The following is a 19,306-nucleotide window of genomic DNA, read 5'->3' as shown; positions in this document are numbered from 1 at the left end:
TTTCCCTGGATTATATCCATACGTTGACCCTTATCTCATGCTGAAAATGTTAAACAACAGTCGCATGAGAGTTTTCTGTATGCCATATATGGTTAATTCTTAAATTCATTATTCCGGCTCTTGTAAATGTTGCTTGATTTGTCCAAAATATTTGATCTGTTCTCTTGTTCTCTCCCACTCTTGCAACTTATTTAAGTACCACCTACAAAATTGAAGCCTCACATCACCATCCACTAGCAATAAATTGTGGACTTTTTTTTAAAATGAAACGGATGTGTGGACTTTCTTTTAAAATGAAACGGATGCAAATTTTTTTAAGAACAGAGGAATTGTGAATCCTGAATGCAGCACTAATGCGGTGAGTACTTCTAGATCTATCTTCTGTAACAGCGCTCATAATCGCAGGTTCTTGTCTCCAGCATTGGCCATTTTGACCACAAATCCTGATCCACAAACCTCGAACGAGGAACAAGTTTCCCCACAACGTCTCAACACTTCTGCAAATGTATTTCTATGGGGTTGCCGTCTATAAAAAAACGAAGCGCATACTCCCTTGCTGCCTCCGGCGAGTTTCCATTTGAGACACCGAAAATAAATAAGATGTCCCGATATTGAATTTTTGTGAAACTAGGCATTATTTTTTTAAGCACGTTTAAATCAAATTACTTATTTAACTTCTTTAAGTCAAAGTGAAAACTTAATGACAGTTCTTGTCAAATTGTAAATAACTATGCTTTTGTTTTAAAATCAAGTAATACATGGTTTGTGAATTTTCTTCTTTTGCGTATTCATTGCCATTTACAAAAGAAGGAAAACCTGCCTTTTTTTTTTAAAGAATGAATATCCCGATATGTTATTTGTTTACGGCTTCTCTAATGGAAATTTGTGGAGTACTTTCTATTTACTAAATTTTAGAAAAACGACAACGAAAAAGATACCACTAATTTTGCACATTTCCCAAATGTTAGATTTAACTTCTGAACACCCGGTATAAAAAATTACTTAAAAACTAAAATTTACCCATCTTATATTAAATTCAATTCTCTTTCAGATGGTGTATCTAAATTTTATGTGTTAGTAAGTATAACGGAGATATTCTTGTTTATATGGAAAAAACAACAAAGAAATTTGATGTTAAATACCAGAAGAACTAACAACTTTTCGAATAAATTTTATACGACTTTTTTGTTGCAAATGACTTGTATAATCACCTCTTAAAGTGTGGCAGTTTTTATAGCAAACACCCCGTATAAATTTTATACACTCGATAGATAAAAAATATTTCTTTATTATCGCACAATCACTTTTTTAGAACATATAAAAAGATATTCAATAAGACTGAATTACTTTTTGTGTTAGTTGCTTGCTACTAATTTTGTGTAGTATTAAAGTGCTTTAAAATGTATTTTTTGTTTACAATAATTGTGATCTTGACTATATTTTTATTAAGACCATGTTTAAAAAAATACCGAGAGAATAAGCGAATATCGTTTTATATTGATGCATTGCCTGGTGAAAAGTGTTATCCTCTTATAGGATCGTCATTATCTTATTTCAAAATTAGCAGAGAAGGTAATATATACCATTTTTTTTTTATTTTTTTAAATAAACTTTAATCTGTTAACTTTTTTGATGTTGCGATACTATCTTACTTACTATGGATAAGTCATCGTTAGTGTTTTCAGTTACAGGGACTAGTAAAAATGATCGTAATAATAAAAAGGTTGTTTTAAAGTAACGTTTTGACTTATAAACTTTTTGCCCTAATGATCTAATGTACTACTTTATACTGGTTGAGAAATTAAAGATTATGCTTTACCAAAAATAATAGTAATACAGGTTACTCTCCTGAGTATCCGCTTATTTAATTAAATTTGAGAATAGAGCGATTACTTGCGAAAAACAATTTTAAATATGGTTTCGAATTTTGAGACATCCTTATGTCTTTAAATTGTCATAAATGTTACAATTAAGGGCAAGAATCTTTTATCCAAAAGGGTTCAGGAGCACAAACGACCAGAAAAAATGGTTTGTAGTGCCTTAGAAATGGATTCAATACAATCAAGTGTTGGAGAGGAACTCGGTATGGTCCATACCCAAGGCTGTTGTTACCAGTGTTTAGACAAAACATAGTACAAATGTTTTAACCCTGAAACACGGGACTGCTTTTACTAAACCTAAATATGAAAGTGTATTTTTAATTAATTAATTCTAAGACCACTGATAAAGTTTAAAAAAGTATTAATATAATTATGCATTTTAATACCAAATGAAAAAGAATAAGAAAAAGCCAAATTATTTTGTGAAATTAAACAGTGTGTGTGCTGCTCAAGAGTCTCTGCAGTCAATTTTTGATTAATTGGGTTTAGAAATGCACATCAACTCTCCAACCAGAATAACTAAAAATAGTTCTAGCACAATCGACTATATTGTGTCATCGTTTATTCCATCATTGGTTGATTGTACTGTCTTAAATGCAGGGTTTTCTGATCATGAAGCTGTGATTTGTAGATTTTCTTTGGAATCTAAAAACAAAAATACTTTACGTCGATTAGGCCGTGTTTTTGGTGACAAGAATTTATTAAATTTCAAGAATCAGTGCCTTGAGTGCAATTGGGATTTTCTTTCTGATGATATCGATGATGAGTTTTCTAGATTTACAAGGACTTTATCAAATATTTCAGATAAGTGTTTTCCTTTGAGGCCTATAAAAATTAAACATCATAAGCCTTGGCCTACTTGTGGCTTACGTATATCAGCAAAAAACATGCGCTCATTATCGCATCTAAAAAAATTCTCCGTCAGCGACGTTTTCCACAATTACGTCAGGCGATACAGAAGAGTTTATCACAAGACAATAAAAGCTGCAAAGGATGCCTATTATAACAAAAGGCTTACTGATTCTGGTAATGTGTCTAAAGAAACTGGTCTATTGTTAACGAATTGAGAAATAAATCTTCCTCGCCTAGCACTATCACTACTTCACCAGAGGACCTTAACAATTACTTTGTAAATGTGGCTAAAAACCTAATGACCATCATATCACCTTCTCACGATTTACTTTCGTATCTTAGTAATGGTAATCTGCACAGTTTCTTTTTCACCCCTGTATCATTCACCGACCTTCGAAGTACAATTAACGAAATAAAAAATAAATCATCGTCTGGTACAGATGGCCTAACTCTCAAAATGTTTGCAAACCTGCCTGATAGCACCTTAAGTCACTTTGGTGAACCTAATTAACATGTCATTTCAGAGGGAAATCTTTCCAAGCTGCCTTAAGACTGCAATTATTATTCCACTGCATAAAGGAGGGGATAAAGATCAAGCCTCAAATTATCGCCCAATAGCACTTCTCCCAACTTTATCTAAGATTGTTGAAAGACTGGTTTAAATATAGAATTCTAACACCGAATCAATTTGGATTTTTGAGTAATAAATGCACCAGTGATGCTATGTTTTCGCTCCTAAATAGTGTTTATTCTAGCCTAAACAATCAACACTCCACAGCTACAGTTTTCTGCGATTTCTCAAAGGCATTTGATTGTGTTAATCATAATATTTTAATTAACAAACTACAACACTATGGGTTTAGAGGATCTTCTCTCAAATGGTTTAAGTCATATCTTAGTTTCAGAAGTCAACTCGTGAAGGTTGATACGACAACATCATCATGCCAACCAATTGAATGTGGTATGCCGCAAGGTTCAGTTTTGGGCCCTATTATGTTTCACCTATTTATTAATGACATGGCCAATCTGGATATCAGCAGCAAAATTTGTCTGTTCGCCGACGATACCAGCTTTACTTGGAGCACTCAAGATATCACGTCTCTGCATGCAACTATATCTAAAGATTTACTTACCATTAAGTTTTGGTGCGATTCCAATCTTCTATGCCTTAATATCTCTAAAACCAAGGTTGTATCATATAAAAGTACCATTCAACCTTTTACTCTACAAAATACCAGTTTGGATATTGTAGAATCTGTCAAGTTCTTGGGACTAATTTTAGACAGCTCTCTAAAATGGGAATCTCATATCGACACCTTATCCACAAAGTTAAGCTCAGCATGTTTTGCCATAAGATCTATTTCCAAAGAATTAAGCTTTTTAACATCTAAATCAGTTTATTTTGCCCTTTTTGAGTCACATCTTCGTTACGCCATTCCATTCTGGGGTTCATGCTGTGCCACTCAATTTGAGCGCTTATTCAAGTTGCAAAAGAGAGCGATACGCTATTTACTGGGACTTGACAGTACAGCTCATTGCCAAGAATACTTTAAAAAACTTATATATAACGAATATTAACTCTTTCTTCACTATTTATATTTGAATCTGTTTGCTTAATCCGAAAGCATGTGTCAGAATTTCCAAAGAGGCCTTCTCAAAACTATCCACTTAGAAAAGGAGAGCATGATATTTATCTGCCAATCCCACGGTCGGAATTAGTAAAAACTTCTATACTCTATAGAGCAAAAAAAATGCACAATCATCTTTCTTTTACGATTAAATCTATGACAACGTTTTCCTTTTTTCGCCATGCCTTAAAAGCTTTACTATTGGAAAAGGCTTTATACACAGTAGAAGACTTTTTTAATCTTTCCTTTTAAATACCACACACACACTGGCCTTATTTACTTTATAGTCTCCATCCCTAGAATTAGTTATACCTATATTGTGATAATTGTCGTAATTTAACTTCAACTTATTTTGTATACTTCTTTTACCTAATTTACATTTTTGTATTTTTCTTTATTCTTTTTAATATCAACTTCTGACTTATAAACATTTAGTTGTATAAGTAATTTGACCATATACAATAGGTTACCTATTTTGTATAAAATCTAAATGTCTTGTGTTTTTGTGTAATCATGTGTTTACTTGTATGTGTTTATTTATTTATTTATATTAGCTTTGTCTACAAAATTTATAATTTTTTGACAATAAAGCGATTGTATTGTATTGTATTTTACAAATATGTTCTACTTCATATACTAAAAAAACCTAAAGAATTCAGAGTAACACAGATTTAATAAGAATGCTGTTAATCACTTCCGACCCATAATTAGCCTACCTCAGGAATAATTCAAGATCTAATAAAAAGTCGCTTCATTGGGCTACGGAAATAGAGCAAGATTTGGATGAAAATGAATTTTCAGAATCCTCGTTAGATGAATAATATCTGTAATTTTATTTTAATAGTTTTTCTTACATTTCATTTAAAAAAAAAATAGTCTTTTTATATTCAAAATTTCTTTTTCAATATCTCCTATGGTGTTCCAACAAGGTGTAGGGCTAAGAGAGCGCCTTAACTATACGTGGTAGATCAAAAAGTTCTACAGCAGAGTTGTAAGGTTGACAAAAACCTACGAACCATAATATTTTTATGTATACTGGGTGTGTCACAAAAAAGTTACTAAAATAAATAAAAAACTAACTACTAAAAAAAATATGTTTTTTTTTAATGGTATGCCTTGTATATTATGATACTGAAATGTGAGGCAAAAATAGTACTTTACTTTGGTATAACGTTTTTAAAATTTCCGTGCGGCGTTGCAACGTAATTAATTTTGTTATGTTATTTTTTACCTTTTAGAGGGTTCGTTTAAAAAAAATCATAATTAACTTAAAATTTATTCTGCGCCTATGAAACTTGTACCACAGTTAGTCTAGGGTACCTCCTCTAGGCTGACTATGATAATTTGTAATTTTTTAATACAGGGTGTTTTTAAGGAACTTTCAAACTTGCTGAAATGAAATATGCAATATCTCAAATTTTTCAAATGGAACACCCTGTATATTTTTATCTAATTAAGTTTGTTCCTCAAATACCTTCATTTTTTATTTAATATGTCCTATAGCTAAACCAAGTACTTTTTGAGATATTTTAACTTTTCTGTAAAATACTATGCATAAAACGAGTATTCTTTAAGTTTTGATCAAGATTGCTTAGAAAAAATTATTGAAGAATTAGAATTATTACTTTTGCTACAATTATTATTATTATTATTATTATTATTATTATTATTATTATTATTATTATTATTATTATTATTATTATTATTATTATTATTATTATTACATACTTGAAAAATTAATCAACACAATTATTCACCTAAACTGCTAAAAAAACAGCAAAATTAAATTACATACTAAGTAGGTACTTACGTATTTTTGCATAAATGTACATCGTTACACTAATTTTAAATTTTAAAGATCAATTACAATTATTATAAATTGTGTTCAATATGATCTAAATTTTGTAGGCAAGCGGTTACTCTTTTTGAGAATGAGTCATTAACCTTTTCCAACAAAATTGGCGTTACTAAAAAATCTCCCGAATTTTATTTTTCATATTTTCACTTGTGGTTGTTTGATAGACTTTTTGCTTCACATATCCCCACAAGAAAAAATCCAGTTTGATCAAATCTGGGGACCTTGCGGGCCAAGGGACCGGCCCACCTCTTTCAATCCACCGGTCATCAAAATGCTCATTTAAAAAATTTCTAACAGCATGGCTATAATGAGCTGGAGCGCCGTCATGCTGAAACCAAATCCTATCTCGAACATGGTCAGGCAACGTTTGTAGAAGGACATTAAAATCGTTTTGTAAAAAGTTTAAATACATTTCCCTGTAAGATGTCCATTAAAAAAGTGCGGTCCAATAACGTGTCCTAATAATGTCCCAATTCCTGCCCAAACATTAAACGACCATCTATGTTGATGACGAATTTCTTGGGTGAAGAATGGATTGCTGGTGTCGTAATAATGAAAATTATGTTTATTAACACTGCCATTATTACGGAATGTAGCTTCATCCGAAAAAAGCACAAAATTAAAAAATTCAGGCTGACGAATCTTATTTTGCGCCCACTGTCAGAAAGCCATTCTTCTTTCATAATCCTGAGAAAGTAATTCCTGCAACAATTAAATATGCTAAGGATGGAATTTTTCGCTTCCAAGCATGCGAGATATTGCTGTTGCACTAAAGGGTAATTCTTTAGCAAGCTGCCTAACGCTTTTATGAGGATCTTCAACGATATTTAAAGCTACTGTCATCCTCATTTGTAACTGGCTTCACCCGTTCATCTTTTTCATAAATTACACTTCCTGTTCTCTCAAATCTTTCTTTTAGTTTTTAAAACACTTGTGCTTGGGGATGTCTCCTTTCAGGATAAAGTTGCGCATAAATTCTAGATGCCAAAAGGCTGTTTCTTCCAGCAGCTCCAAGGGCATATATCATATCAACAAATTCCTCACAAGGAAAATTCATATTCATTACAAAATGAACAATAAAAATTAAAAATCGATTAACTAACTCACTGATAATAATTTCTAAAATGGCTTTTGAAGAAAAAACATTGATCTTGTCTACTGCTGTCATAAAACTAATAATCTGACAATTATTATTTGACGTTTAAACCAATGTTTCTAAGCAATCTTGATCAAAACTTAAAGAATACCCGTTTTATGCATAGTATTTTACAGAAAAGGTAAAATATCTCAAAAAGTACTTAGTTTAGCTATAGGACATATTAAATAAAAAATGAAGGTATTTGAAGGACAAACTTAATTAGATAAATATATACAGGATGTTCCATTTGAAAAATTTGAGATATCGCTTATTTAATTTCAGCAAGTTTGAAAGTTCTTTAAAAACACCCTGTATTAAAAATTTACAAATTATCATAGCCAGCCTAGAGGAGGTAGCCTAGACTAACTGTGGTACAAGTTTCATAGGCGCAGAATAAATTTTAAGTTAATTATGATTTTTTTAAACGAACCCTCTAAAAGGCAAAAAATAAAGAAAGAAATTTTAAAAACGTTAAACCAAAGTAAAGTACTCTTTTTGCCTCACATTTTAGTCTCATAATATACAGGGCGTACCGTTTAAAAAAAAAAGTTACGAGAGTTTTTTGCTTTTGGTTTTTCATTTTTCGCAGACAAGAGTAGTTTTTTGAGTTAGACTCAGAAAATCTCACATATTATTTTATTGATAATAACGTATGCCCTTTTGCTTAAGCGCATTCTATTACGTAGTGTTTTATTAAGTGATATAAGTGTTTTTATAAATAGCAGAAAATAGTAATATTGCTTACATCTATTCATATAGCTTTGCTACCGCAAAATTTGTATAAAATAAAAGTTTTTTAAAAACCGATTTTCTGAATTTGAGAATCTAATTTTTGTTATTAAGTTTTTTCAAAAAGAAAAATAAATAAAAGTTAAAAAATTCAATAGTGTGCCAGATTTTTTTGAGCATCCTTTATAAGAAATATTTTTTTTTATTGGATTATTACAGATACCTACATACTTACATTATTAGTATTATAGTATTTTTACTATTATAAATATTTTACATTATTTGCAAATATAAAAAAGATAATTAAAATATTTACACTTTGTATTTCATCCTGTATAAAATTTATATACAATTAAATATATAAATATATATATATATATATACATTTAATTATTAATTTTGTACTTTTGATACCACTACAAATATTTTTAATACCAATTTGGCAATATATAAAGCCGCGCCCAGATATGTACCACGTCGCGCAACCGTACCTTGTCGCATACCACGATGCGAGCAGAAAACCTACGTTCACGTACGCCGTACCGAACAACGCTTCGCACCTCGCATTGCAACCGTTTGTGCGATCCATTTTACTGATATTTTAATTTTTTATTACTTTTTTCTACTTTTTAGGCTTGTTTTTAAAAAAAAAAAATTTTATTTTTATTTCTTTTCTACTCTTTAGTTATCACTGGGCAAAATCCGCTATCTTGGATCCACCATTTTGAATTTTTTTTAATTTAAAATCTCAAATTGTATTGTCATCAAAGTTGCATAAGTGTACCAAATTTCAACTCGATAGCTCAACGGAAAGTTATTTTAAAATCGATTACAAGATTCCACCCGAACATACATACTTACATATATATTTACATACATACATTGCAAGTTAAATAAAAGATTAATACAGATCTGGACGCGGCTTAAGATAGCATATTAAAACGAATTGTTTATACTTCGTATTTCACCCTGTATAATGTGTACATTTATCCATTCTTAAAATTTAATGCTTTGTAGTTCTTGACAAAAGTGTATAAGTAACGATAAAAGTCATTTTAAAATTAAAATAAATATAGTCTTAAAGTAATGAATTTTGTCCTCATTTCCCTATAAGACAAAACACAGTGCGTCGGATATACCCTAAATATGAAACTTTGGAGGTCAATTTCTCTTTTTCTATGGGCACTACGATTTTGATTTAGTTTCATCCTTCCGAATCACGAGAATTAGTCCTGATCAAAGTCTACCAAATTAAGATCTATGTCAGACTGGTCCAGATCCAGATCTTTAACCACTTCTTTAAATTATTTATTTGTTAACCCTTTCAAGGCATATTTTTAAATTTTGAAGCTATTTCATTTAAAGCTGAAAAAAATGAAGTGATAAGATTTCAAAAACATTAAAAATAACCCAGATAATTTTTCCATTTGGAGAAAAAGTAATTGGTAGGTGGTATCACCATGATACCACTAAGCACTAAAATTATACAATGCAGATATGTCTGAAACATATATTTAATTAAGATAATGTTATAAAAAGGAGTTTAAACTAAAAACATACAACTTATTTGCTATGATATTTTTCAAAGCAATTTTTTTTGTCAGTGCCACACAAACCGACATTACAAGTACTGCACGACACGACCATCGTGTACGGTGTTGTTCCGCTTTTGTGCTGCAAAATGCACATCTTCTCGAAGACGAATGTTTTGACATATGAGCAGCTTGGTCTGTGCGCTTTTTCAGAGGAATGTTTACTTTGAATTTGTTAGAGGGCATCTCAGTACTTGGTCTACCTCTTCGGGGATTTTCAGAAGCTGCAGCAACCAATCCACTTGCTACACAAACGAAAACTTTTCAAATCTAAGGATTTTTCCTTACACCTTTTAGTGTATAGAATATATGCATTGACTATGGTGACATCAACAAAATGCTTCATAATTCTGTGCCACCATTTTCGACTTTTTCTATCCAGTTCATAGGTTGATTTTAGCATATCACCTTTATCAACATATCCCATATTTGCATTGTAGTCCTTTATAATGACAGGGCATGCAATCGTTTCTATCTCTTCATCCTTTTTCTTTCCTTCAACGGTCTCTATTATTCCCCGCATGTGAAAATTACTTGCCATTGCAACTACTCGTTTATCCTTTCATTCCAAAATATGATCGCATCATCTATTACTCGAAAGTCATTCTCGCATTGTTTCAATGCTTTGTCTTCTTCACATCAGTTGGTATTCCTATACGATTTTGCCTAATTGTTCCACAGGCATATATTTTATCTAATTTTAGTTGCCGCAAAAGCACTAAAGAGGTAAAAGTCGCTATAACTTTGTTATTTTTAGGTTTAGGCTATTAGTGTAAATAAACTTTTTTATTAAAAAAATTATTATCTTTTGATTTATGTAAAAATATACAGGGGATTCCATTTAACAAAAGTAAATTTTTCACATTTTCTCGAAAACGCAACGTTCAATTTTTTTTCTGTTTTCACCATTTTAATCAACAGAAAAAATCCTACTAGTTTGCTAATTTAACCGACCCTGTATCTTAAATATTAACAAAGATACCAATAGTGCCGACTTAATCGGAGGCACCCTGTATATATTTTACTTTGATAGAACAAAAGATATCATCACCTATAAGTTTTGGTTTTGTAAGTTATGCCACTCGATATCATAGATAAAAAAATATTTCTTTATTATCGCATAATCATAATCAATCACTTGTTTAGAACATATAAAAGGATATGCAATAGAACTGATTTACTTTATGTACAGTTGTTCATATATATTCATTTTGTGTAGTATTATAGTGCTCTTTAAAATGTATTTTTTGTTTACATTAGTTATTGTGTTCTTCACTATATTTTTTTTAAAACCTTGTTTAACAAAATATCGAAAGAATAAGCGGATATCGTATTATATTGATGTCTTGCCTGGTGAAAAGTGTTACCCTATTATAGGATCTTCCTTATCTTATTTAAAAATCAAAAGAGAAGGTAATACATAATTGTTTTTTTAGTTTATTAAATAAGCTTTTAATAATCGGTAAATGTTGATACTCTTCTTAACTTTTTGAATTTTGCTACCTTAGTTAAATTTAATTTTTTCTATCGTTTTTGAGATATCAAATATAAGTGAAACGAATATACGAGAATTTTTATGTGCGACGCATTTTTTTTGGCAAAATTTTGGTACAATAAGAATTAAGTGGGCACTTACAGTTGATGTCGTCACAAATCATTCTCTCGATTTCTTCACAATTTTAGCGTAAACTTCCATTATGTTATGCTTGGTAGTTATCTAGAAAAACTAATTAAATGGTAAAATCACTTCCAGACGATATTTATTTAATCAGCTTAAGGTGGTATCCTTGAGACATACTTAGCATACTTTTTTCAGGATCAGGATCTACCTTGAGATCTAATCGAGATATATCTTTCTGAAAATGTTAAAATTATTTTCAATGCAATGACAAAATTTATGAACAAGTGTCGTGTACTGCAATGGATTCTTCTCTTTCTCCCGCTATAGCAAATATCTTTATGGAACACATTTTATTTTAAGTCAGAAGCTTGGGAACTACGTGTTGATGATACAGCGGATAATAATTGAAGTAAACCAAAACAAAAGTCTTTTTTCCTTACATATTACAACATCTAATGTTGGGTCTAACCTAGCCTTCTAAACTAACGTCACTTCAATCTAGTATCTATAAAATCTACTTCAGTATCTACAATAAATACAGACCGATATCTACGCACATTATCGCATTACCATATAGTGCAAAAAAATATAAGTTGTAATATATGTGTGTTTATTTTTCGGATTCTGCTGAACACATCTTTATTTAACATATGGTATATGTAAAATTTATGATAAATCAAACGTACAATAACCCATAAAAAAAGAAACGATACAATAAACTAACTTAATTAAATGTTAAAAATGGGGGGCATTTAACGGTTTGTCAATGTCAATAATATAGTAAAAAGCATTTTCTATGTTTCTTAACATATCTGTTATCGTTATCGGTTAAGTTATCACTTCACATTCTGCTCTAATTCTGTATTGTAATACATTAATATTTTCCGGCTTTATTTTTTAAATTCCCCAGAGAAAATAGTCTAGAGGTGTAAGATCAGGGCTTCTTGCTGGCCATTTAATTTCACCTCTACTGCCAATCCAACGATTTGGAAAAACTTGTATATAAGAATCTTTTTTTATGAACTCCAAAATGTAGAGGGCCGCCATCTTGATGAAAACAAGCATTAGCATATCTTCTTGTTTTTGATACTATCTGATTTTCCAGCAAATTCAGATATCGGGTGGCATTTAAATTATCCTCAATAAAAAATAGATCTGTTATCCATTACCAAATATACCTGCCCAAACACTTACCTTTGCAGAATTCTGGATATGTGTTTCAGGCATCCATTGTAAATTTTCATCTGCCCAATATCTTTAATTATGTCGATTCACTGGGTCATTCAGCGTAAATGTTGATTCATCAGAAAAAAAAACAATGTTTTTAAAAACTGATTTTATGCACATTTTTGCATCATAATATCACACAAGTCTAAGCGGCGATCAAAATTATCTTCAAATAACTTCTGTACTGGGATAATCTTATAAGGATAAAATTTATTGCGTTTAGGGATATTTCGAACCGATATAAAACAAGCGTCTAACTAATTGATAACTTAGCGTAATGATAAATTTGAGTCTTAAATAAAATTTTGTAGAACTTCTAGACTTTTTTGATCATTGCTCATGGTTTTTGGTCTCCCTGCTCGTTGACGATCTTTGGAACTTCCGGTTTGATCAAATCTCTGAATTTTTTTATATTACTGTAGATTTAGAAATTGGTGTGCGGTTTTGAAATATTGTATTGAAAAGGTCTTGGGCTTGTTGGTAAGATCGCTGGCGACCTCCTATTCCTCGAATTACAAGAAGTGTGATTCTTTCTTTTTCATAGAGTGACATACTTAAAACCAGTCTATAATTTAATTCAAGTGTCCAATAAATTATAAGTAATCTGACTCTTACAGATGTGAAAACAAGTATTGAAATCACCTCAACAGGTAAAAACCTTAATAAAAAAATTGTTAAGTTTTTTGTATATTTTGTTGTATTTTTTATTTTTATATATTTGTATTTTTTGTTTTGTCTTTGTGTATATTTTGTTTGTATGATTTATTTAAATAATAGCTTTGTCGACAAAATTTTAAATTTTATGATAATAAAGCATTGATTGATTGTAACTAATAACATTTTTATTAATAAAGTAATTTTTTAAACTATCCTAACTTTATCTTTTAAGCTAGTAAAGTAAGGTAAAGCATAGGTTACATGAAGTTATGTTAAAATTTTGCGAAGAATCGAAAAATGCTTAAAACAATAAAAAGCACCATCCTATATAAAGAAAGGGTAACTTGTAAGGGAATACAAGTTACCCTTTCTTTAAGGAATAAAGGATAAGATTGGCTCTATCAACTGATCTGTTTATTTGTGTCTCTGGTTCTCAGTTGTTTAATATCCAATATTGAAGATGTTCTCTAGGCTTCTTGTGTAGGTGTGCAATGCTCGTATATAAATATAGATTCTATTGACTCATTTTATACTATTTGAATTTTGAGCAATAAATATTTCGGAGCTTTTCCCTAATATGGAATTAGATATTTCAAATATGGCAGAATAAAGCTATTATAAAACATGATCATTATATCACTATATAAAACATATCCTACCGACTGTGCCAAATCGTTTAATCTTCTTAGGTTGCATGAGAAACTGTGTCTTTGTTCTGGAGTAATTTGATATGTGTGTGAATTTTTAATGTTCTAAAAATAAATTGCATTTTGAAAATAAATTTTACTGTTTTGGTACAGAACATGTATATTTTAACATAACACTTTTGTGAGCCTTAAATACACTCAGAGCCCTTGTATAGCACACTTTGGCTTATTTATATTTTCTTCTTACTTTTTTCATGACACCTCCCCTTCACAAAGGTTGCCGATTCATGTAAACATTGTCCGGCTAACATTGTTCTAGATACAGCAACTTCAAAAATCTCAGTTGAATCATCGTCGAACTGGTCTTTCAACCAGGAGTTTTAACGTTTTTTAATAGATTTTCTTCTATAGGAATGATGGGATTCTAAGGGAATATTCCCTTTGATTATCAGCCTCAGTAACTTATATTTTTCGCCTCTCATGATATGGCTTATGTGTCTTGTTTTTGTAACTCGATTAATTTATGAGATACGAAGCATGCGACGATACACAAAAATCTCAAAAACCTCGATCCTTTTCTCAATTATCAGATCGAGAGTTCAGCTTTCACTACCGTTGAGTAATATACTCAAGATATAGCACCTGATCATGCACATTCTGAGCTCAAATCAAGACTGGTAAAGAACTGCTTAATTTTGGTGAAAATTTTCCAGGCTTGCTCTATTCTAGAACATATCTCCCGCTTCATGTCACACAGCAGATTTGATTATGGTGCCAAGATATTTGGAGAATGATACCTGTTCGATATTTTTGCTATTAATCAAAAGCGTTTTGGTGATATTTACCTTACAAAAAACGATCAATTTGGTCTTGGAGTTGTTCACGTGTAGGCCGAATCGTTCACTCTGTTGTGTAATCTAGTCCATCATTTTTTGCAAGTCTCATTTGTTACTTGGTAGGGTCTCTGCATCGTCTTTGTATCTTATATCTGGTATTGGTAGATTTTACTAAAGCTTTCGATTTTTTAAATCATCAAACATTGATAGCCTTACTGCATTATATAGGATTCTCAATATCATGCTATAGCTTTAATAAAGTAATTTCTAAGTAATGGGTCTCAAATGGTAAAAATTGATGCAACCTTTTCAAGTTGTCTTTCAGTTCTTAATGGGGTGCCCCAAGGTAGTATATTGGGGCTGCTTCTATTTAGTATTTATACAATATGCTTTCCTCAATATCTTGAATACTGTAAGTATCACTTCCATGCAGATGATACGCAGTTGTATCACTCCTTTGCACCTTCTGATTATTTAACTGCTTTGAACCATATAAATGCTAAATTTGATGCACTTGATAAAGTTTCTAGTAAACATATGTCAAAATTAAACCCTAAAAAATGTGTAGTTATTCTCTTTGGAAGTAAAGTTCAAATAAGGACTATTTATAAAAAAATTTCTTTGTTTGTTGGACATCAAAAACTTCAAGTAGTTGAGAGCACCAAGAGTTTGGGTTTAACACTCGATTCACAGCTAAAGTTTAATCTTTAAAAGTCGTATTGTGCTCTAAAAACCATGTACCCTCATCGACATTTCTGAATATTAAACGTGAGCTATGCTATCTTGTGTTGTCAAATTTTAATCAATGTGATGTGGTTTATGGACCTTGTCTAAATGGTCAAGACTCCTATAGAGTTCAAAAAATGCAAAACTCTTGTATTCGTTTTATTTATGGTATTAATAGGTGAGGTCATGTGTCACATAAGTTTAATGATCTTAGTGGCTTAATATGTTTAATAGACATAAGCTACATTCCAGTGTACTATTGTATAAATTTTTTAAATACCGCAGTCCTCCCTACCTATACAACAAAATTACATTTTGGACAGACATTCACCACTTAAATTTAAGAAGTAAATCTTTAACTATTACCGTTGATTGAATATTTGGGAAGATACGCAATCCTGTGTTAAAAAGTGTACCCGGTCGACTATCGGATTGCCGTTCAGTTTCGTGCACCGTGTGGTGCTGCCGCGAAGCGTCATATCTAGGAACGATTTATTTTAGCTGTGTGGACTTGGCTTTTGGCTTCTTTGAGTCAGGTTTTCAACGACGCTGGAATCTCCGGTTACGCGGCCGTGTTGGATATTTTTTTAAGATAAGGGATGATGCTGCCAATTATGTTTTTATTATTTTTTTTGAACATACAACACGGTGTCATTTATGTGGTGGTCAAGTGATAAGTGATATACTTAAGGGTGGAGGCATATTGAAATTTCTTAAAAGTTAAATTTTATAAACAAATAATTACTTACCAAAATATGTTTTTGAGACAAAAATTAATACAAAAATATATATAAAAAGCTATTTTTACAAAATTACCAACAAAGTTTAATACAAGTTATAATTCCAACAAACATTGTTTCCTTCATTTTGTGTTCAAGAGGGTCAAGTTTTTAAATAAAAAGTCCGTTGCACTTAATTAACTAAAAACTAATATACAAAAAATATGTGGAACAAATTTTAAGATATAAGTAGGTTTCACGTAAATATTATAAAGAATAATTGAAATAATTCATAAGACTTAATACCGATCATAATATAACTTCTTGATCAATAATTTTTTGTAAAAAGTAACCCATTTTGTCATGTGATTCCATATCTGAAAAATGTGCAGCGTAGTGACATCTGTAAAGTAAGGGGTTGTGAGTGAGGATGTTAATAGAAATTGAAAATAGGCCACATTTTAAGTTTTAAGCGACACAGGAAAATTCTCAATTACCAGTTGTTACAACTATACTTAAAACTATAAAAAGATACCTAGTAACAAAAAAAAAACATTTTGTTTAAAGACCCCGCATCACGGTTATACAGGACGTTAATAGAGGTGGAATAATTAGAGGAAAGTTGAGCAATATAGTGTCCTTTTATAATAAAATCTAAATACTTCCTAAATTTTGCAAAAAACTGAAATTTGGCAAAATCATTTTATTTTTTTCTGGCGTTATTTCAAAATATATGACAAAAGTATTTATTAAATGAATAAATTATTGTGACCACTTTTTCTCGCCTATACGATGATACCTTTAAAATTTAAAATACGACGTTCTGTCTTTAAAGAGCCATCATCAACTTTGTTTTTCTTTGTCGGCGCTATATTGACCATTTGCAGTTTAACGACGCGGGAATCTTTGGCCGCCCGGCCGTTTTGTTATTTTTTTAAGACAAGGGCGATGATGATAACAGCGCTTTTATTTATTTTGTTATTGCCGATATTTAAATGCGCTGTGATCTCGCATAAATAACTATAAAGATAGTTATAGATAAATGTGGTGGTTAAGTAATGTATGAATGTTTGAATAAGGGTTGAAATGTTTTGAATAAGGGTGTAACAACACTATAAAATATCGAAAATAGGCCACACTTTAATTTGCAATACAGGGAAACACTTAATTACTAATTCTTAAAACTAGAAAAAGTTAATAAGAAAAAAAAAACAAATATTTTGTTTAACAGTATAAAGTTATACAGGATCGCGGTTATACAGGATGTCCAAAATAAGGATGAGCAATAAATGGTTTAATTAGGCGAAAGTTGCGCAATATAAATGCAATGATTGAATAAATGCAATCTAAAAATTGGAAAAATGCCAAATACTTCCTAATATTCAGGAAAAAGGTGAAATTTGGCAAAATGGTTTTTTTATTTTTTTCTGGCGTTATTTGAAAATATAAAATAAAATCATTTATACATTGTTGTAAACGCTTTCTCTCATTTACAAGTTAACATCTTTAACTTTTAAATACGACGTTTAATAACTCTTAAATCCTTCTTTAGAGAGTCATAATCAACTTTTTTTCTTCTTGTCGACTCCATGTTGGCCACTTGCAGTTTTGAATAACCCTTTTACAACAAGAATTACTTTTTCAACGAGGTAATTTCTAGTGAGTAGTTGGAATCATCCCTATTAAATATTATATACCTCTCTCTCTTTTAAATACAATTTCGAATTTCAAAAAATTCAAAACATACTTTATTCATAAATACATGATACCTACTTGTTGACATGGTACTTCTATGATATAAAATAGGCACATTAATCGACATATTACTAACACATAATTTAAAAACAATACACAATAGTGGGTTCAACATACTAGTATAAACACAAAATGTATTTTCAATTTCAAAGCAAGACGACTTAAAAATTTTTTAGAGTAACATCACAAATTCTAACCTTTACATCTTTACTAAAAACTAATTATATACGATTGGCCTGTTCCTAACTATCTTAAAAAAATTCTAATGCTATAAAAATACTTGCTTTTAAGAAGTTTCGTTAAGAACTTTTTAAAGCGAGGAGAACTTCTAGAGACTTTTATGACATTTGGAAAATTATTAAAAATTTTTATGCTCAAGTAAATAAGAGAATTCTTAGTTCACTTTTCGGGATGGGCATTGAAATATTGTATTCTTTTCTGATATTATAATGTTTTAAGGAGCCATTATTTTGAAGATACAATTTATATTTTTTATATATTAGGCAAGCAGACTCAACAATAAACAAGCAACACAAGGAAAGTATCTTTAAATAGGGGTCTGCATGTCCTGTGGAGATTTATGACACATATATTTAATGGCTCGTTTTTTAAAAACAAACATCGAGTCAAAAAGCCGTTTACTAATGTAACTCCAAAATGTTATTCTGTACTGTAGGTATTTTTGTATGAAAGTAAGTTCCAACTTTCGACAAAAAAAAATAGACCGTTTTTGCAGATATCAATCTCAGTTCATTTAAAACCACTCTAACAGCATAACATCGTCTGGCCAGTTTTTGCCTCCTGACATATCTCCATAAAACTTACGTTTATGATCGATAACAATTCGAAGAAATCTGTTAAAATTATTCACTTCCAATTCTTTCTTGTGAATCATGAACTGCTCTGAACATAAAAACTTAACAATTTAGTCTTATCTATGTTTAAAGACAACAAATTAGCATCAAATCACTGTTTAATCATTAATAAATCTTTAGAAATTGTTTTTGTTAATGTGCTTTTATTATTGTCTGCCCATAAGATAGTGGTGTCATCTGCAAAAATAGTGAAGAATCCTCTTATCTGGAGAAACGCCAGGTCATTTATATACAATAGAAATAAAATAGAACCGAGAAACGAACCCTGCTTACTACACAAAGTTCAGACAAACTGCCATTTGGCCAAACAAACTTTTTTCTGTCTAACAAAACAAAATTTTAACCATTCTAGAGCAACTCCCCTAAACCCATATCTAGAAAGCTTACCAAGCAATATTCCATGGTTGACACAGTCAAAGTCTTTAGAGAAGTCGCAGAATACCGCTGCAGCAAAGTGACCTTCTTCAAGCTCAAATATAATCTCTCCAGGAATGAAAACATTACTCGACATTCATTTAATATGTTATTTTTTTTAATTAAGAAAGCTACCATTCGTACTATAACCA

The 19,306-nt window shown here is 30.7% G+C and overlaps 1 protein-coding gene across 2 annotated transcripts in view; it reads left to right on the top strand.

The window, feature by feature from the left end:
- The first annotated feature begins 1,375 nt into the window (after nucleotides 1–1,375).
- Nucleotides 1,376–19,306, top strand: part of LOC126735884 (cytochrome P450 4C1-like) — a 70,333-nt gene continuing 52,402 nt past the window's right edge. The window contains exon 1 of one of the 2 annotated variants that reach the window (XM_050439982.1): nucleotides 1,376–1,572. In XM_050439982.1, the coding sequence (XP_050295939.1) occupies nucleotides 1,401–1,572 (172 nt within the window). In that variant the 5' untranslated portion in view covers nucleotides 1,376–1,400. Of the gene's footprint in view, nucleotides 1,573–10,859; nucleotides 11,091–19,306 lie in introns of those variants that run through there. The other variant, XM_050439981.1, reaches the window with a different exon arrangement.

This window comes from Anthonomus grandis, chromosome 5, assembly GCF_022605725.1.
Source record: "Anthonomus grandis grandis chromosome 5, icAntGran1.3, whole genome shotgun sequence".
Classification (NCBI taxonomy): domain Eukaryota; kingdom Metazoa; phylum Arthropoda; class Insecta; order Coleoptera; family Curculionidae; genus Anthonomus; species Anthonomus grandis.
The sequence above is the reverse complement of the archived record's forward strand: the minus strand, read 5'-3'. Positions and strand labels throughout refer to the sequence as shown.